This window comes from Equus przewalskii, chromosome 32 (genome assembly GCF_037783145.1).
Source record: "Equus przewalskii isolate Varuska chromosome 32, EquPr2, whole genome shotgun sequence".
NCBI classification, from domain to species: domain Eukaryota; kingdom Metazoa; phylum Chordata; class Mammalia; order Perissodactyla; family Equidae; genus Equus; species Equus przewalskii.
The window spans coordinates 3,322,969-3,344,077 of record NC_091862.1 but is presented as its reverse complement, the minus strand read 5'-3'; the positions used below and the strand labels follow the sequence as shown (position 1 = coordinate 3,344,077).

Below are 21,109 nucleotides of genomic sequence, written 5' to 3'. Positions count from 1 at the left end.
TACTCTCAGTGTGACCTCAGTAAGCTATTTGACGTTTTTATATTCAATTTCCTCACCTATGAAAAGGGTATAATTGTACTTACTTTTCAGGGTTCTTGTAAAGAACATATATGTGTGTCAGGATGGTTTTATTTGCATAAGAGAAAACCCAAATCAAACTGGCTTAAACAATGGAAGGAATTGGTTTTTACTAAATGTCCCAAGGGAACATGGACTTCAGGCTTGGGCTGATCAGGGCTCCAATCTCTATGGTTTTCTTGGCTCTGCCCTCCTCTGTATGTTGGTTCCATCTGTAGGCTGGGTTATCTTGTGGTCATAGAAAGCTGCCTGGTCCCATGCCTCCTCATTCCTCCACAGCCAATGAACCAAGGTCCCAAGTTAAATACTATCTTGACTGTCTCAGGCCATGCTCAACTCTAAGCTAATGTGCCTGCACACATATACATACACACACAAACATACACACACACACATATATATATACATACACACACACATACATACACACACAGACATATACACATGCATATACTTACAAAAAAATACACACATAAACTTACATATTTATGGAGAGCTGCTCATTTTATCTTATTCCCCAGACTGTCAAAGGGAATATTTCATACTTATCTTTGCTGAGCTAGAAAACTTGTGTTATTTAATTTTCAAATGGCTCAACCCCCTTCATCTTAAAAACTAGGAAATGCATGAAGGACTTGTTGACGGGAAAAATAATAGTCGTTTTAATCCTGGTTTTGTCTCTACTTTTTTCCCCCCAGATGGAGGAGCTCTGGGAGCGTGCCATATCTGTCACTATTTCAGTGACAGATGCGTATTTAGAAACATGAAACTCACTTGAACAGTCATTACGGATAACCACGTCTTTTCAAACGCAAAGGTGAGCTGCCAATGATGACACGCTATTGTCCAGGAGTGAAATTCATAGTCCATCGGTTGTGAAGAATTTGGGGAAGTAAAACAAGATCTTGTAAGTTGCCATTCTGGAATCTTCCATCACAGACATCGCGAAAATGTTGTAAAAAGATGCTATGATGTCAGCCCTGTGAGAGCCTAACAGATATTTTCCACTATCTCGTGGATGACAAAAACTTCTCACATTTCCATAATGCTTTAAATAGTTTTCAAAACTCCTCTGGCCCCCACCAGCGGTCAAGGACACCCCCACTGGGTGTGAGGGAAGCCTCAGGCACCGATCTCCCTGGGGGCATACGGGCAGCCAGTTGCTTAAATACAAAACCGTTCTCTGAAAGCCTGGTATCCTTGGCTTTCTCTGCCTGCCTGCCCCATTCTCCAACTTCAGAAGAAACCCTGCCAAGTAGCTAAGCAGGCGACCTCCCCTCAGGGTCCCTCTCCAAGTCCCATTTTGGTTTATTTCTCTCCAATTTCTCTTTGGCATTCCCGCCCCTGGACGCCAGGGCCCTGCCCACCTGTCTCAGGGTGTAGGCTCAGGGCAGCAGGAAGCAACTCTGCCCTCCTCCTAAGAGGAGCTTGGAGGAGATCCGGGGGTCCAGTTAGGATGCTCAGGGCTCACCACCTCCCCAGCATCCTGTGTCCACCAGGTGTGAAAGAAGAAAAGAAACCATGATTCCAGTATTTCTGGCATCTCAGCAGTCTGCTAACAGAGGTTTATCCTCCTTATAACCAGCGCCTTGGTGGACTCCTGAATTCCTAGCTCTTCTTTTGGAGGAAGATTTCACGCACCGCTGGGTTCCCTATGGAAAAGGAGAACACACCTGTAGACATGCTGAATTCACTGCAGGCTCGAGTCCTGGAACTCTCCTCTGTGCCCGGTTATAAACCAGGGTGAGGAGACCCGAAACGAGGAGCTCATCCTGGATCCCTGATCGATGCCCACTGTCCTCTTCCTCTCAACTGCCCCTAATCCTGCAACTCTAATCTAGGTTAGAAATGACTCTGCAGAGCCCACAGGTGACACCCCCTCTCTGCCACGGTGCCAGGCGATGCTGCTCTCATGCTCAGGGAGTCAGGGTAGCATGACTCTATAGTTTAGATGTTAATTCCTTCCCATATTTGATGTTTCTTCTGAAGTGGCCACTACCAACTCTTCTTAATGTCAGTCTCCCATCTTCTTTTTAGGCAACTTTCTCTTTGTCTCTTGGTCCCCCTGTCCTGCTTCCTTTTGGCTTCTTCTGCCCTCCTTTCCCTTCCCTTTGTTTTCCCTCTCTACTCCCACTCCTCATTTCTTTTTAAAAATAAGTAGTTGCTGGGTGTTATCAGGACTCAGAGAAGGCTCAGCCAGAGGAAGAGGAGCCATCCATTGGTATCACATTTTCAGACCTCTCCTTATATTTCACGCCTTTAGTGGAAAAGCGTGTGTCTGAATTTTCTAAGCTGGAAGGGAAGGTTGACCTAGTAACCAGGAAAAATCCCAGCCCTGAAACATGACTGCCTCTGCCTGGAGCTCTTTGCTTTAAGCGGCATTTGCAATTTTGTACTCATGCTTCTGACGTATTTAGCAAATCCACCGATTTCTAGCACGTCAGGCTGCTGCCAAGCCCGCAGCTGGGGCACAGGACTAGAAATGGTGTTGAGAGAAGTTAGGACTCAATGAGTGAACAGATCGCAGAGTAAGGGACACATGGAGCTTTTTAAAAATAAACGTGTCCACTGCTTTAACTTGCAAAGCAAATCGCTGTCTGAAGGACTTGCACAGAGCACCTACGATGGGCAGTTCCCCATACGCCTCTCTCACCTACTCCCCCCGCCGTTCACCCGCTTCAGGCACAGCCTTTATGGGGTAGCTGTCTCATCCTCAAAGGCCCGGGGATCACCACAATTCCTCTCTCATTTATGCTGGGGTCCAGGTCCGGGTCAGCTGCAAGATCTGCCAATCCTCTTGGCAAACGGCACCTCCGGGAGCTTTCCGGCTCATCTCCTGCTGCCCTGTGGCCCAGTTCCCACACTCCACCCAGAAGGGGCCCCGTATGAAAGCTTTCAGGGTTTCCATTGCCTTTAGGCTGCAGTACGACGCTCCCAAGGCTCAGCGGCTCTGGATCCTGTGCCCTCGCACCCGTCCCCTCCTCCTGCTCTCCGGGCACACCAGCTTTCCAGCTATTACCACGCAGGACCCAGGCACTCACGCCTTCTCCCTCAGAAATGCTGCGAGCCACGCCCCCTTTTCATCCAGCTCTGTTAATACGACCCCCAGACGTTTTCCTGGACCAGACTATCAAAACTTGTTCTCCTGTGTTCCCCCATGACGCCCACCCGCTCTATATGGTTTCTCTCCCCAACACTTGTCGCTACTGAAATTGGTACATTTTTCTATGTGATGCTGGCTTTTTTCTCTTCCCCACTAGAAGGCAAACTCCAGGAGGACAGGCCCTTCACCCCTGAGAGGGTGCTTGAGAGATGTTTACAGAATGAATGCTGACTGCAGCTCAGTTTCCTGTAACTATAGGGGGCTGGATACCAGGCAAGATTCCTAGAATCCCACGGAGATGCTCACGGTGGGGTCCAGCACAAACTGTAACACCTCCAGGCCCGTGCTGACCCCCATGGGCCCAGCGACACCCCCATGAGATGTTCATGGTCTGAGCCTGAAGCCCTGCCACTGTTCTCTGACGCGCCCTATCCCACTGGAGACCAGAGGTCAGCCCCTCACCTGGCCCCGCCTCTTCCACAAACTGGGATCTTCCTTAAAACCAGACTGACCCACTGGCTGTGTCAGTTCCCTCTTGCTGCTCTGACAGATCACCACGAACTTAGCAGCTTGAAACAACACAGACTTTTCTCTTAGTCATGGATGTCAGGAGTCCGAAATCAGTGTCACCAGGGTCGGCAGGGCTGGTGCCTTCTGGAGGTTCCCAGGGAGAATCTGGCCCTCGCTTCTTGAGCTTCCAGTGGCCCCTTCCTCATCACCAGTGTCTGCTTCCGTCATCACAACATCTGCTGCACTTCTGGAGTCAAGTGTCGCTCTGCCTCCATCTTGTAAGGACACTTGTGATTATATTTAGGGCCCATCCGGATAATATCAAGATCATTAATTTAATCAAATCTGTGAAGTGCTTTTTGCCATATACAGTAACATTCACAGGTTCCCAGGATTAGGATGGATCTCCTTCAGGACCATTATTCAGCCTTCCAACCCATCAAGGATACCATTGGCCCAAACCAGAGGATGCTGTTGGCCCAAACCACAGAGGATGCTGTTGGCCCACACCAGTGCACCTGGCTGGAGCTCATCACATGGACACTGCAGCTGGGCCCTTGGAAACTCCACGGGCTGGATGTGGGGTATCAGTGGGCAGCCCTGAGCCCTGTGGCCCAGACCCCAACTCTTCTTACTTTATCTTTATCTCCGGCCATTGGAATCCCAGCAGGACACGGTGGCATTGTTCATTAGCACCTTTTTTCAGATCTTCAGTTCTAATAAATGAATGCTCCATCTCGGTCGGCTCACCTGACTGGAAAACAATCCTGCCCGTTCCCCTGGGTGTCGAGCCACCAGCCCGCTGTCAGCTGTAAAGAACACAACGTTCGCACGCTCACAGGCTGCTTCCCGGGGCGCCATTACTTATCACGCACATCACGTGGGCCAGAGATGGGGAAAGGAAGAGGGAAACGAGTAGGGAGTGGATCCAGATGGAGGGAGGAGAGAGAACAGCGCTTTAAGACTTTTGAAGATATCGGACATGATGCCTTTTTTCTTTTTACCTAAGGAAAGTCCTGGATGCAGGTGAGGATGAGATTTCAGGTCGTGTCGGAATGAACTGCTGACCACCTGGAACTTTAGGGAAACTGTGACTTTCCTGCCCAAAACATGAAGTAATGGCATAAACATCCTCACCCACAAAGGGCTGCCTCTGCTTGAACTAGATCAGGGTAGGGATGTGAAGAAGGGGCGGATGGAGGCTCGAGAATTTGATATCGAGGTAAGATGCTCCATGGTCCCTATGCAAAGGTGCCCAGGGTCCCTGACTGAAGGTGCGCTGCACTTGAGAAGAGGAAGAAAATGAGCATTTGAGAAAGAACTGAGCCAGGAAGGTCCTCGGCCACATGCACAGAGGGAATCCTTGGCCCAACCCTTCTCCTCCCGCGAGGGTGTGTGTGACCCACACCCCGATGAGCCAGAAAGCAGTCCTGGGCTTGTAAGCTTTAGAGTGAAATTATTTATCGCAAAAGATCCATGTTAGGAGTGCAAAACCTTTTCAATTTCATTGGAAATTGCCTTCAGAGAAGTCACAAATGCATCTTCTCAGAATTAAACCTATTCTTCCATAAGCACCAGCTTTTAAAATAAAAATCCTATTGACTTCCACCGTTTCTCAGTTTTCAGAAGTGGCTTGCCTTAATACATTTTGAAATTTCTGAATTTGCTTTTAAAATGTTGAACGTTTTTCAGCTCCTTAAGAGAGTTTATGGCTTTTAAAGTTTTTAAGTGATAATAATGATCTGTTTTTGTTTTTTCCACAATATTTACCGCAAGATGACGCTACATCAGCTATATCGTATAGGGAGATTAGACAGCATTTCCATGGAACATTTTTGAACTCCAAACAGTACACTTACAGTCTGTAAGCTGCCCGATGCCAGGACCACCTCAAGCTGATGTGTAAGGTTTTGTAACAGTTTCTCCGTTATTTCACTCACACAGTGCTTTCAATCTCCCCACATTCATCTTAGGTCACAACCACTTTTTCCTACATTTTAACCCCCCAAACATAAGCTCTGTAGATAATTTCCAGGCACAGGGTCAACACTGAGTTAATACCTAAGAGAGAAGTTTCAAAGAACCTCCAGGGCCTTCCCACACATTGATCCAGAAGACACATACTTCGCAGAGAATGGCTGTGTGACACAGCAGGGCAGCAGTCCTGATGGCTGCCTATGGCTGTCCCTGGACACAAGCCACCCAGAGAAGAGCCTGATGTGCTCCAGGTCAGCAACAAGTTGGCTCAAGAAGGTTCTATACAGGTGCACACATGGCCACAAAGGACTGAGCTAGCACAGAGGAGTCAGGTGCATGCTGCTAACACCATCACGGGGGACAAGCATCCTCCCCAGCAGCTGAGGGAGCACTGAGCTCCCAAGACCTGAGCTGACCGTGCAGGAGGATATGTGATTCAAGGAACTTTCTAAAAATCCAGAACATTAAAGAAATGGGAGACCGAGCCCACAGCACAGGGAACTCACACTCCTCTCTCTGATGGGATGTGATTTTGAATACAAACCACCCCTCTAGGCTAGGACTCAGGTAGCACGCTCCACCCCATCCTCGGTCACACAGCAACGAACACTTCTCCTCCATAACTCCCATGCATCTTCTCTGTCCAAATCCGAGTGTTCCAGGGCCAGGGTCCCCTAAATTCAAGTCACAGATGAGCTCAGAGCAAAGCAGGAGGCCTGGGCGTGGAGGGAGAGCTGAGTGGATGGGCGTGGGTGAAGTGGGCCCGAGTGACAAACGGTCAGGGGAAGGGATGACTAGTAGGGCAGAAAGGTGACACCAAGGGAGGGTCCACAGACGGGATGGGCTGCAGTGAAGGATAAGGAGTAACAGTAGAAGACAGGCCTCACAGATGGTAAGAGGCGCTATGTGGAGATACCAACATGAAAACACAGGCCTGCTCCAGAACTCCCACGATAATTTGGGCAAATGTCCATCCCCACTATTAAGCAGAAGCTCCATCAGGGTAGAGATAGCGTCTCAAATTTATGGCTCTTCTCCCTCCCTCAGGCACACACCAAAACGACTACAGCCATTCACGTTAACAAATCACTCACTTTTTCACATCAATTCCTGGAGTTCTTGTCAGGAGCCTCAACAATACAGGGTGTCAAAGAAAAGAGTGAGATGCGCTGATGAAGATTGTGAGACGATGTCTAAACATTTATGGCCGTCGAAGGGCACGGGAGCCCTGTGCCCACGAGCTCCAGCAGGTCCCATCAGCCTGGAGATTTTTATTCACTTCATTACCCGGGTGGTTTCTACGAAGTCTTGGTTGAGTCTGACAATGAAATGCATGCATTCTCTTTTTGCTAAGGTCTAGAAATAGAAACGTGCTGCTTAACCTCCTGCTGCTCCATGGGGTTCTCTGGGAGGAAGGCAGTTAGCTGTAACTGCCACTCTATTCCCACGGCCCGTCTGCCCCGGTCCCCAACGTGAGTTCAAACCAAGCGAATGCAAGGAGCCAAAGCTGTTCTAAAAATAAGCGCTCTTTTCTGCTTTGTGTGTCTGGTTTTCTTTCCTTTATCTTCAAAGTCAACCAAACGGAGTCACTTTGGCAAGTCACAGGACAGGAGCATCTCTTGTGGTCCCTCTGCACGTTCGTGTGCGGCTGTGGGATGTGACACACCGCTGTCTGTCCAGCATTTCACCGGTTGATAGTGCCCAAGCGAGCTGATAGCCATACGATGCGATGGGGAGGCGCACGGGCGCTGCAGAGCCTGCCCATTGCACCAGCTGCTGCAGCCTCCTCGTGGCCTGGCTTCCGCTTTTCCAGCCTCACTCCCGTCTTCCCACGCACAAAGGCTCTCAAGGCACCCTCTCCACTCCCCTTGGGTTTTACTCACACTTCAGAGTAAAGAGCTTTCTTATTTTTTCATCCTTAGAAAGGGGTTGTCCACACTATATTTTGGATGTAAAAATACATTTAGTAGTTAATATTATATCTAACCTTAGTTCTAGAAAGTTGGCAATGATTCTGGGCCAAAAGTGTTAAAATTGGGACCCAAATGAGCAACTTCTTAAGTAGTTACTAGAACATTTCTACCATAACCATTCCAAAACAGAGTCTTCCAAAATAAAATCTCTCCATCCCTTTGCCTTATAAATTTGGCTGCATGTGGTAACGAGGAAAATCTACAAGCCCATGGGCTTTGGGTGGGATGGTGTGGCCAGGACCTCTAGCTGCAAAGAATGTCACAGCTCATGTTGACAGCAAGACAAGTCAAGGCAGGTCCCACACTTGTGTTCTGGTTAACGTCCATTTGAAAATCCCAAGACTGTGAAAATATGGCACACGTATCATGCCAGGAGAGTGAAGCATACTTTTCTTAGCTTGTCAATCTTACTCAGAACCTTCTTTTCTCTGGCAACAGAAGGAAACACGCCGGCCAATAGCCTTAACACTCACTCTCTGATTCACTTTTTTGAATCTTACTAATTCCACATAGGAGAACAGAACAGTCAAGAGAAAAAACAATTCTTTTCTGTAAGAAACTAGGAAATTTCTAGCAGCTCCTTACCCACCGCCTCCCCCAACACTCCCAGCCTCGGCCACTCTGTGTCGGCCTGTGAGCTAAAGGGCTGACACCGGAACAGCGTGAACTTGCGTCTCTGTTTCACAAGACCTGTGATTTCCATGACGGATACTTAAAATCACAGCAATGCTGATTAACCCGTCACCCTCGGTAACCCTAACATGGCTACAACCGAGGGAAAGCTAGTTCATGGTGATAACACTAACTTGAAACAGATGTGCTCTCAGAAGGGCGAGGGAGAGGAGGTTGGCAAGACAGGAAAAGCTTTTATTCTCCCATAATGTAGTGCAAAACCCTTTAGAGATAGCATCCAACCAAAGCCAGCTGTGAGTAACACCATAGAACGCCAAGCGCAAACCCTTCCTTGACAAGGCACATTTCACTTTCCAAGCATTTAATAACTGGAGGATAGCATTATGATATGGTTCTCCCTGTTTTCTAGCTGAGATAGGAGCTCATAAGGATGCAATGGCCCGGGGAGGCAGACGGCAGGGGAAGAAGGGAATGCGAGGTGGCCAGGAGAGGGGGCAGCCAGCAAGGCCGGGGCATATCTGGTGGCGGGGAGAGGAGGACCCTTCCAGGGGGCTCAGTGCGGGGCACAGGGGGACAGGAACACTGCCTGTGAATCCCAGGGACTTTGGCAAACCGGAGCTCATGGAGAAAGAGCGGCTGCTGTGTATTTGCTGGTTGGAATCAAGTAAGGCTCTCTGCTCAGTGATGTTCCTGAGATGCCCTTTAACGGATCTCAAGAAATATATGCAAATTACCAATAACAACAGGTGCTGTTCAAGAAAAATGACTCTGACACTTGTTAACGACGGTAAGGAAGACTTTACTCAAGGGACCACTGCAATGGGATTTTGCAGTAGGGCAGAAAGAATGAGCTAACTCCAATACTAAAGGAAAGAGGGGATTTACAGCCAAGGAGCAGGTGGGAGGGTGGGGTGCCAGTGGATGGAAATGACTAAGAGGCTTCCTGCTGATGGCATGTCAAGGTCATCAGACATCACCCGGAGGATGGCGGGGATGAGGAATTTGACCAGATGTTGAGAGTGATCACATATGGAGGGCGGGGGTTCTCTCTAAATAGACTCAGCAGGATTCTTGATAAAACTGGGTGCTGTGGGCCTGACAAGGACGACCTGGAAGGCCAAGGTCAGGGCCTGGTTGAGCAGGAGGATGGGGAGAGCCTGACTGAAGTCTGGTCAAGGAGAGTCTTTGTCAGTGAACATCTCAGGCGGCTCCAGCCACTGGCGCCTGGTTAGTGATAAACCACAGGAAGGTGGTCACTGCAAATTCACCCTCCACACCCTGGTGTGCAGGTTCCTCGTGTTTAATTACAGCTGCACCATCACGACGTCCCCTTAGCTAACTCAACAGCAGGAAAGGCTTTGGACACCGCTGCAAATCAGGTAAGATGAACAATACTTTATACTGAATATATTTGTGTCGGATCCATTTGCTTGATTAAATCACACTGTAGCTTCACAGACTATCTGTTGAAAATTCTTATTTATTTGAGTTTAATTTAATAGCTTGACCCACGAAAATACATCAGCAAACACAGAATGCTGGGGGAAAAAAGACAACAAAACGTAAACCAGCACAATCAGAAATAAAAGCAGAGCATTCTAGAGAATGCTTCTAGTGCTAGACTAGCTTTATTTATTTGACAAGCACAGAACTTTGGAGCAAAAGATAAAGAGCATTTTGGGCTAAACGACTGCCAATCCTACTTCAGGCAAAAAGAACTGATCCTTCGTTTCTCCACATTTCAAAGGAGCACTTTCCGTGGGAGCACCCCGAACGTACTGAATCATCCACACAATGTTAGTTAACAGGATTCTCTTCATCTTTCTGCCCCCGCCCCACAGTCTCTCTCCCCACCTCTCTCCCTGCCTCAGAGAGTTCAGGCATCTCCTACCCACTTACTAAGTTGCCATATCTAAGAAATCATTCACCAAGCATGCAAGAAACACGGTGAAATCCTGCGTAATCAGTAAGCCAGATGATGTGGACAGATAAGCCATTTTTTACTTAGTGGCCTTTCATTTCATTCCTCTGCTTCTGAATGCATGAAAAATATACTGAAATACTCTTTGCTGCATTGGGGGTGTATAGGCACCTGGGTTTCTTGAAAGAATGGGTAAAGGAGGTGAAGAAAGAAAAAGAGGTGGAATCTCAATATTTTGGGTTGCCTTTTCACGTATTTTTGAATGAGCAACAATACTTTGGGGAGTTTTCTTGGATGTAAGGAGAGAAAGCGTGTCATGAAACTCAAAGATAAGGCATATCACAGAAACAGTGACCACAAATAAGGAATTACATTTAGTGTCTTTAAAAGAGAATGAAGCATAAATAAGCAAAATAAAAAGCAAATTAAGTATTCACTAATATGGATAATTTATCGTGGTGTTCTCTGATTTTTTTGTTGTTGTTGTCCAAAAGCCAAATAAAATCAGGATTAACGTGGAATTTCTTGGGACACATTTATGGAAAGTACCTGAAAACTGTTTTAATTAGAAATGGTTTTCCTGGAAACCATCCAAGACCTAGAAGAAGAGCTTACCTATCAAGCATCAAGAACAAGCCCTAACGTTTAACTTTCCAGGAAGCTTGCTTTTGTTCCAATGACGGGAGCCAACATTGCTCACAATATTTACTGAGAGTCTCTTAACTTTTACTTTATCAGGACACCACGTTTCCCTTAAAAAGGGGTAAACAATTAAAATATATACATATGTGCACACAGATAACGCGTGGTTATCTGCCACCATGGGAAATCGAAATGAATTGACAATTGATATAATTAGACCATTTAAGTCCAGTGATGCCAAGAAGTTCCAAGGACTTGCATCCCACCCAGCAGGCTTCTGTTTACGTGTTTGCCTCTCTCAATAGATGTTAACTTTACTGAGTTCACTGATCATATAAAGATCACATCCTTAGTCCAGCTGCTTAGCACAATGCACGTAACACGTGTTCAAAATTTTTCAATTATGTAAACAATCAAGCAAATAAATGAAATTTTTCTTCCACTCCATAGTTTACCGTTAACAATATCCCAGTTCAAGGGCTTGTAGTTGCCCTTCTCACTAACCCCCATGGTCTTTCTGTAGCGATGTCAAGACAGATGAAAGGTCCCAAATGATAGGCAAAGGGAACCAGCCCCAAACAAAATAACCATTCCCTAAATGACCTGACTTTTTGAGTATTGAAATCTTTAGCAAATTGGTTGATAAATCTTACTCTGAGTAGATAATATCATTTCTCATTCATTTAAAACCTATATTGCCTCCCAAACCCCTCCTAGCCACCCCCCTCAACCTCCCACAGCCCCAAGTCGGGCTTTGGAACTCTCATGTCACATCTGTGGAAGACTCTCCTGGGTGCCGGAAGGTTGAGTGGGGCAGGGTTCCTTCTGGAAGCTCTGCTAAGTTGAGATGCTGATGCTAGGGCATTTTCTGGCTGTAGAAGCCGCCTCAGCTCACGATGCCATGGCAAGGGGACCTGCATTCACAGATCAGGGCAGCTGACTCACAGAGGGACACACAAGATAAGGAAGAAGGATATCGCCATCCCGGCCAGATGACAGAAATTTCATCTTAGCAAACCGGGCCAGTGCTATCGAATGGAACAGTCTGGAACACAGCCTGGGAGAATTGATCTTCAGCCTTCTCTTCCCCTAGGCGCTCAGGAAGGGCATCCAAACAATTAATTACCAGGCTGAGAGCTGACTGCAATAGCAGAAGGCATGGGTTCTGTGGGCCATAGGGGCAATCTCAGGTTCAGACAGAACCAGTAGACATTGAACAATATGAAAAACATCAGTAAACCGAGGAAACATTTGATCAATATCCACAGCTAACTATTATTGACTCGCAATTGTATCGTCCAGACACCATATGGTAGTTTACCTATGGTAGCTCATAATCGTTATATTAACCCTCTGAGGCACGATCTCTTATCTCCCCATTTTACCGGGGAGAAAAATAAAGATCAGAGAGTTTAAGGAACCGCCCTGCTGTGAAAGGCAGAAGTGAGAATCCAATTTCAGTCCATCCCAGACAAAGCCCCCAAAATTCAGCTGGAACTTTCTAACTTCCAGAAAAGGTTCCCCAGAAATATTTTAGGTTCTGGAGTGCATTACAAAATATCCTACAGAGAGATGTCCTTCTAAAAATCCCACAAGCCCTCCTTCACGCCTCATCTCATACATGGTGGACTCCAATAACCACATGACTGAAATGGCTAAAATTAATAATAGACAGCACATGCTCTTCCAGTGGGAACTTCCTGTAAAAGATTTTAGGAGCAGGAGCATAAGGAAGTCATTCTGCTTCCCTGGGCTCCATTTTCTCATCTATAAAATGGATGGTTGAATGAGGCGATGGTTACACCTTCCAGCTAAGTGCTGTGGTTCTTAGGCAGTGTTGTTAATGCCCTGAAATCAGAGCTTTTGTGGGAGTGAGAGTCTGGCAGACGCTGAGCTCTGATACCTTTCTAGAACACGCACACAGAAGTCAATGCAAGACATCTAATTTCCCTTTGGGAAGCCCCAAAATCATTCTTGCCAGAGTCAGTTACCCAGCCATCTTAGTTGCTGTAATGCTGATACACTATAAAAATATTTAAGCTGTAACTCATAAATTGTTTCCAAATCTGATTAAGTGTCCTGGCTTCTCTGTTGGTTAGAGTTTACCCAATGTTGGGTTCCAGACGTAAAGTTAAATTTAACAGCAAGTATGAAAACATTAAGACTAATTCTCTCCCTGAAAGCCTTTTAAATAAGGATGATATTGTTTTAAACTTGCTGCCTTCCTGTTTATATCACTAACTTGTGAATTTCAAAACAAAATTTTTTTTCCAAAGTCTCCATGCACATTTTAAAATATAGATTTCACAGAAACAATTTAAAAAACCATGTTTCTTTTTATAAAATGAGTAACCTTTTTCATCACTCCAAACAGAAGAAATGTACATTGGCATTAAGTACTTTATATGTCCTATTATTCAACCTCAAACTACTGATGGACCTCCCCTCCTGAATTTTACATGTTGTGAGGAGTGATTCTTGGCCTATCATCTGCTGGGAATATACAAATGAATACGCAGGCATCTCTGGAAAAAGCTGGGAAGGTAGCTGGGCAAGAATATGGAATTTACTGGACGAAGCACAGGGCCAGCCACTCACTAGATCCCCCACTGAGTGGAGGCACCATGAGGCCAGGACCTCAGTGTCTCATATCTCTTGGACCCACAATGCCTAGACAAGGACTGACCACAGAGCAGGTTCTCAATAAACACGTGCAGAATGAACCAGTTGGTAAGCTTTTAGCAAGACCCTCATTTTCCCAGGGATTTTTCCCCCTAGCAATAGAATGAGAATAGTATAACATGCCTGCCTAGATGTTCACAAGTAGCCATGGATAGAAGCTGGTGAATGCATCTGTAGAGAACAGAGCGATGAATCAATGGGGCTGTCATCACTGGTACTTCTCTCTAGCACGGGCATCCGGGTCATATGAAGCCTCATTGATTATGTGCTGACAGATTACATTTCTCTCTAGTCAGTTTGACCTTCTGCATATCTGATGGTTTATTTATGGTTTTTAGAAATTCAATTTTCACACTGAAGAAATCTCATTTCTATCCCCCCTGCTGGGTTCCCACTATATTTTGTTTTGAGGCACTTCCACAACCCAGTTCTCCTTGTTGAACCATAACACCGGAGGGGAGTGAATGGTGGTGACAGGAGGGTGACCCTCCATGGGTCTAGCCCGGTGTCTTCCTGAACAACATTGAGCATTTGCTCACACGTGTGCCCTCCCTTGGAAAAGACAATACAGGGAAGGAGACAAGGAGCTGGAAAATAAACTTGGCATTTTGATGAATAAAAACTTATCGGGCATGAAGGTAAATCCTGTTCTGAGTTTCTGTCCTTGTCGATTTTAGCTGTTTAAAGTGCCTGAGACCCAGGAAAATGACTTATCTCGATGAACTTGGGTTTGATTTCTGCCAACATCAGGTTTAGAGCAAACCCTCCTCCATTATTTGATTAATAGTTCTATTTGTTTGAAAAGACGTTTTACCCTCAGAAGCCCGCCACCAAGAGCCTACCTAGTACCTCAAATTCCGATTTGGTGAAACCGTAACAGAAACTTTTAAAACACCTAATTCCCTGCTGCCTTCGTGTCTATTCCTGAGCTTTGCTTAAAGATCTTTTAATCGTTACAGAACCCACGCCTGTAGCTAATATCATGGCAGCTGGGACAAAGAAAACCGAGATGAAAGATGTGACATTGTTCCAATTGATTTGACTTCTTTAGAAACAAACAAATCAAAACCTCACTAGGTGCCAGCCTTGTGGCAAAGGCGAGGCCAAAGTCAAAGGAAATCTCTAGGTTGTGTCATCAGTCTCCCCACCCCCATCCCCATGTCTCTTTTTTATTTAAACATGTTTCACCATTTGGTCATCTATAGATTCAACAATGTAATTTACACACTGGGATGAAGAGAATAAGATTTGGCTGTTGAAATAAAAAACACGAGAGAAGCAGCCACAGACCACTTCGGAAACCTGAAGATGACAAGATGAGGGACAGGAGAAAAGGACATGATTTTCAGGGTCCTCTGATCCTATGTAGATGAATCTATATCAAATCCGAGTTGCATCAGGCACTTCACTACTGAGCACTGTTTCTGACTGGCCAGAGTAGATACTGTTGTTGCTTCCCCACCCCCCCCCCCATCCTTTTTTGTTAATTCTACACTGAATTTAAACGCACGAACGATCTGCACTATACGGTAGTACTTGCGTGGCTCTGGGCCACAGTAAAATAAACCCGATCAACACCAGCCGAGGGCAGGGCTGGGGAGGTTCTGCACTGGCACTTCTGAGCTGCCACCCACACTAGGCAGTCCAGCTGCACGGACTGAAACGCCCTCCTCAACCAGGCACACATGGGGGCGCACCCAGGGTGCCTACCCCAAATCCTGCACAGAGACCGTGAAACCAAATTAGTTAGAAATTCAATAGCGGCAGAGTTTAGTCCCCGCTGAAGACCGCAAAACCGGTCCAATTATTACCAAGTCCCAACAATAACGTTCGATTTTAGAAAAACCGGACCAGCTCTCCAATAACTTTAACTCCCTGACATGGGTCTCAGGGTAACCGTGCATGTGACAATGGGAAAGGGCTCGGGACGGCCCCAAGACCTGCAGCATCGTCCAGGGCGCGGCGGGGACCCGGGAACCTGCGCGCACACAGGCGATGGCATTTACCTCGAGCCGACTCAGACTGGAGCTCTTGGAGCGCGACTTCTTGCGCAGGTACACCGAGAAGAACCTCCGCACGGTGAACTTCTTCATGCTCAGCTCCATCGCCCCGCGCCCAGCCGGGAGGAGCCGCAGGGCTGGAGGACGCGCATCCCCGGCGCATCCCAGGCGCGCGGGGTTAGGTCCGCGGGCGGGCGTGCGAGGCTGGAGAGCCCAGCGCAGCGGCCATCGGCGCGGGGCGCGGGCTGCGGGCACAAAGGGCAGGCCGAGCCGGCCCCAGCGGCCGGGCCCCAGCGCTCCCTCCTCCTTTTCCTCCTCCTCCTGCTGCTGCCCAGCGAGGACCAGCCCCGGGCAGCCTCGCCCCGCCCCGCCCTCCGCCACTACCGCCAATCAATGCTCGCCGCCCCAGGCGCTCCCTCCTCCCGCTCCGGCCGGGCGAGGACCAGCCCCGCCCCCGCCCCGCCTACAGCCACTGCCACCAATCAGCTCCCGCCTGCTCGCCACGCCCTCTGCCACTAATGTCAATCAGCGACGCCCCAGGCGCTCCCTCCTCCTCCTCCTGTCCTCCGAGGACCCGCCCCGAGCAGCCCCGCCCCACAGAGGCCCCGCCCCTCGCCACTACCACCAATCAGCGCCCACCGCCCCAGGCGCTCACTCCGCCTCCTTCTCCTCCCTTCCTCCTATTGGCCGCTGGGTGCGGCCCCGTCCCGCCCACCGCCTCCACCGCCAATCAGCGCCCGCGGCGGCGCATGCCTAATGAGCCCCGCGGAGGACCGCTGCGCTGGGCGGGCGCTCATCTGTGCCTGCTCTGGCTCTCTGTTCTGTTCCGCTGGCCTGCCGGGCTTTTCTCTAGCTCGGGGGTGTCATTAGGTTTTCTTTCCTTAAAACATCCATATAGACGCTTTGGCACAATGCTCTCCTGGGCCGAACAAAACTTTGTTGATTAGCAAACACTTCTAGAAAATGGAACAAAATCCAGGGGGCACCGTGAGCCCTCGCAGGTGCGCTTTGCACCTCTCCTCGACCCGGCCGCTTGACTCTCTCCTCGCTCGCGGCCCCGGGGACCCTCTCCTCGCACCCGCTCCCGGCCCCGGGACCCTCTCCTCGACCCCGGCCCCGCAGCCCGGGCGCCCCGACCTGGGGGTCCACTCATTACGCCCCGGGGGATGAACGCATCCCCACGAGGTCGGGGACGCCGGCAGCAACGGAAGCCTCCCTTGGCTGTTTTTGGAGAACAAAGGCACACATCCGTTCTCCATGACCTCCGCCTCCATATATAGAAAATTATCCAAAGGGATGCCCTACCAGGGCCTGCACAGACAGCGTCCTGAGGCAGGGCTCTCACAGGCCAGCTGCTGGCTGGAAGGCTGCAGAGGAGTTGCCTTAAAGGAGAACATACTGTTTTGTTTTGTTTTGTTTTTTCTAGAAATGCTCACCAGAGGGCTGCAGGCAGTTCCAGATCTGTGAGCTCAGGACTCTGTGCAGCCTTTTTCTGTTTTACCCCTGTGCAATGTCCACGTGTTGAGTTTATGTTTAAGATAGGGTCAAACGATTTTATTCGCCATCCCCTGACAAGTCCAGAAGCATCCATGCTTCAGTGCTGTGTGACAGGTGCTGCTCTTTTGCTGGCAGATTGTGGAAATCCACGTGTCCTGTCATCCCCCTACCTGTGATAGGCCATCTTTGTAAAGTGAGTAAAGAGGGTTTATGCCCCCAAATAAGAACTGGTAAGTTCGTGCCGCATCTGGGTCACAAGGTGAGGTCAGATATGCTCTCTGGGGATTAATGGAAGCTGCGGGCTCGGCAGTGGCAAGCACAGAGAGTCTGGCATCAGGAAGTGGGCACTGCCACTTCCTTGTTTGGTGAGCTTGAGCACACTGGCATGTTTTGTGTTCCCACTCTGAATCTCTAAGAGGAAAATACACCCATCAAAACCAGTTCCTGCTTCCCTCAAGGGTTGTGCTGGAGGGCGAGTATTCATACTCTGGGAGCCAGCTTTTTGCCACCCTGTGTCGCCCCCTGCCACCACTCAGGCATGCCAGCTCTAAGCAAATGCAAACACAGGCTTGGGCTATGCCATGTTGCTGCTCTGACAAAGACAGCAGCTGACAGATGTTGGACATCAGGCTGGTCACCAACTCCAATTCGACGGAGCTTCACTGTGGAGAGCGGGTACAACCGGTCAGAGACAGGAATGCAGTATGACAACTATGCCAGCTCAGGGGCATCCTGTTCCAGACAAAGCCCTGGGGCAGCCCTAAGTCAAGGTGGTGTTTTAGCACTAAAAGCATTTTGATGACCTGGTGTAACAGAACTGGAAAGGAAGCATCTTATGGGACATTCATGATTCCCCAAATTGGAGTGCAATGAAACAGTTCTATTGAACTTGGAAATCTCCAAAGAAAAATCAGCTTTCATTTGTCAATCGTGCAGTTCACTTCATTTGTAGAACAAATCTGTTTGCCTTTGTTTTTGTCCTGGTAAAATAAAAGTGTATTGAAATCTCTAGCAATCATTGACCACCACTTCATGTGCTTATACAAGGAAACCCTCCAGACCACCAGAACTGGGATGTGTGTGAGGGCCCACTTTATCCTGGGTCCAAATGATCTTTACCAAATACCGGAGGAGAAAAGGTGAGGTTAATAAAGGTTCGTGCCCAGAGAGGGGTGAGTGGGCCTGCAGAGAAGAAAGATTGCTCAGCAGCCCCCTGGTTATCTCAACTTTCTCCCTGACTTCGCACGGTGGTAAGTCTTGGACTGAATTCTGTGGGCACTGCTGCTTCTAAGAGAGCATCAGATTGGCCAGGGTGCATTCAGTTCTGTTCAACAAATGATCATGGCACACCTCCTAGCACCCAGCACTATGCTCTCTGCATCAGGGATGCAAAAATGGTGATGACATAGATCCTGACCTCCAGAAGTTTACAGTCGTGTGGAAGAGAAGGAAAGTGAATAGACAAATACGACACAGTTTTTGTGTACTGTGAAAGAAACGTGTAAGAGGATGCTACGTGAAGAGAGATAAATGAGCAGTCTACCCCAAGGGGAGAAGCCAAGGAGGAGGTGACCCCTGGGGATAAGGAGACTTTTCCTGGGCAGACAGAGGAGGAGGGCCCCCAGGCTGTGGAAGAACAGGGCTGTTGAGAACTTAGGACAAACAGGATTTCATGATTGATTAATGAAAATTAAATTCCTACCACGTCTTCAAGACACATGAGCTACAAAATTTCTAAACTTCAAAGACAGTAACTGAGAGCCTGTTCCATACTCTGGGACTCCCTCCATCTTTATTTATTTATTTATTTTTTTGAGGAAGATTAGCCCTGAGCTAACATCTGCCACCAATCCTCCTCTTTTTTGCTGAAGAAGACTGGCCCTGAGCTAACATCCATGCCCATCTTCCTCTATTTTATATGTGGGATGCTGCCACAGCATGGCTTGATAAGCAGTGCGTAGGTCCACACCCGGGATCTGAACTGGTGAACCCTGGGCCACCAAAGCAGAAGGTGCGAACTTAATCACTGTGCCACTAGGCTGGCCCCTCCCCCCATCTTTGATAACACAAAAAGCCCTGGCCAGGAAAGAGAGGGGGCTTTTGTCAGGCAGGTGACTTGGGCAAAATCTGTGCTGTCACCTCCTTCCTTGCCTTCCACCCAAAAGATGGGGGGGATGGGGCGGGGTAGTGCTACCTCCTTTATTTCCTGCCCTATAAGAACTGTGATTTGCTGGGGACAGAGCAGCTGAGGTGTGCCTTCTAGAGGAGAGAAGGGCTGGCCATTACTCTGGGGAGGCACCAGGAGGGGCTGTTCATTGAGTGGACCCGTATATGCAGGGCTTGTGGGGAAAAGACATACGGAAGTTCCCTACAGATCAGATGTGGCCATGCAGGACAGGGGGCAGTTTGGAGGTCTCTGAGACCCTGCGTGGAGCAGACGCTTGTGGCATCAGGCCCAGGCTGAGGAAAGAATTCTAAATAACCCCCAAACGGAGAAGCCTTTGTCCTGTAAGTGGGCTGCAGGCTGGCGGGGAGGGGGTCTCCAGGTACAGTAACCTCCGAAGAAGATGAGACAGCTCTCCATGAGAGAAAAGCCAGGACCGGGCCCCGTGAGTGAGGCCAGCTGGGTCAGGCCCAGTTCAAGTAAGACTTTACTATCCCTTTCTCTCTCCTCTCCTCCCAGCACTGACCCTTCAAGGGACACTGCAGACTTCCAGCCTGATGGGGACTCAAGCCAGGCAAACAGAGAGTCTGCATTTGACCAGTCCTTAGGACTGGAAATACTAATTTCTTAATTGAGTGTTTTAAAGCAGATATGGTTGTCTGTCGTCCGAGGGTGGGAAGAAAAGCCCTGGAAATCGACAGGGTCCTCCCGTTGTCCGTGCTACTGACAAATATTGATGTGTTTTGATCCAATCACAGGCCAAGTTTATTCAACAACCAGTCACAACTGGATGTGGTGAGTGAGGAGAAGGAGGAGTCAAGAATGATGTCCACTCTGAGATTCCATTCTGACAGCCGTGAGGGTCATTGAGGACAGAAGCACACCCACCTAGTGTGGGGGTTCAGCAAGGCTCTGCCCTCAGGGTGAGGATGGATTAAAATACCGCCCCCACCCCCCATACATGATTGAACATTGGTACTAAAGGGAGTAGGGGCAGGGCAGAGCAAGAACTACCTCCTGAGAATTGGTGAGTATAAGCAGCCTGTGGCCTGAATTCACTCCTATGTAATCTAAAAACAGCAAAACCTCAACTTGAGAATTGCATGCAGTCTCGAAGGGTTCTTACCCCAGGTCCTAGCAGAAGTGAACAGAAATGCTCTCTACAGAAACCACATTAAACCCAGGATTCAGAGAACTCCCTGCGATATGGTTCCAGGGAGGGTGAGATCACAGTCACTGAACACACAGACCACAAGGACACAGGGATCGGCAAAGCCAGCAAGACAAACGACGGCGGAATCAGACACGTGGACTTCACTCCTGGACTTACCGGATGTAGTGTATAAAATTATCACCTCTAATATCTTTAAGTAAATACAAGGAAGAAATGAAAACATGACTGAAGAGCAAGAGACTCTCAGAGCCACCAAAGAAATAGAAAAACGAACAAAATCCTTCTGCAATTGAAACAATGCAGTACTGGACACAGATTAGATACAGCTGAACAGAAAAGTATTCTTTATGAGAGAGTGCGTTTGATACAGCTGAGCACAGGTGGAGGCTCTTAAGTGCACAGTGCTACAAAGTATTGCGTGATGGAGTGTACCCTGGAGAGTGAAATATCTAGAATTAAATTTCTACCCACTGTTCTGATTGCGACTTGATCTTTGCTGTAGCTCTCTGAGCCTCTAGAACAGGGGTTCTCAACTGGAGGTGACTTTGTCCCCCAAGGGGACATTTGGCAATGTCTGGGGCGCCCACAACTGGGGGCGACAGGAGGGAAGCTACTGGCATCTAGTGGGCAGAGGCCAGGGACGCTGATGAACGTCCTACAGTGCACCGGACCGCCCCTCAGCAAAGAATGATCCCGTCCCGCAGGCCATCCTGCTGAGGTTGAGAGAACCCACTCTGTGCGATGCAGAGGGAGGA

At 48.4% G+C, this 21,109-nt stretch overlaps 1 protein-coding gene across 9 annotated transcripts in view; it reads right to left on the bottom strand.

The window, feature by feature from the left end:
* The window catches only part of RPS6KA2 (ribosomal protein S6 kinase A2), a 368,603-nt gene that overhangs the window by 169,268 nt on the left and 178,226 nt on the right, over window positions 1-21,109 (bottom strand). Inside the window, exon 1 of one of the 9 annotated variants that reach the window (XR_011535605.1) lies at window positions 15,526-15,908. The exons of 6 other annotated variants lie outside the window; for them this stretch is intronic. Coding sequence is in view for 1 of the 3 variants with exons in the window: in XM_008515640.2 (XP_008513862.1) it covers window positions 15,526-15,624 (99 nt within the window). In the remaining 2 variants the exon portion in view is untranslated. Of the gene's footprint in view, window positions 1-6,762; window positions 7,087-15,525; window positions 15,909-21,109 lie in introns of those variants that run through there. 2 more of the 9 variants (XM_008515640.2, XM_070603178.1) reach the window with 2 other exon arrangements.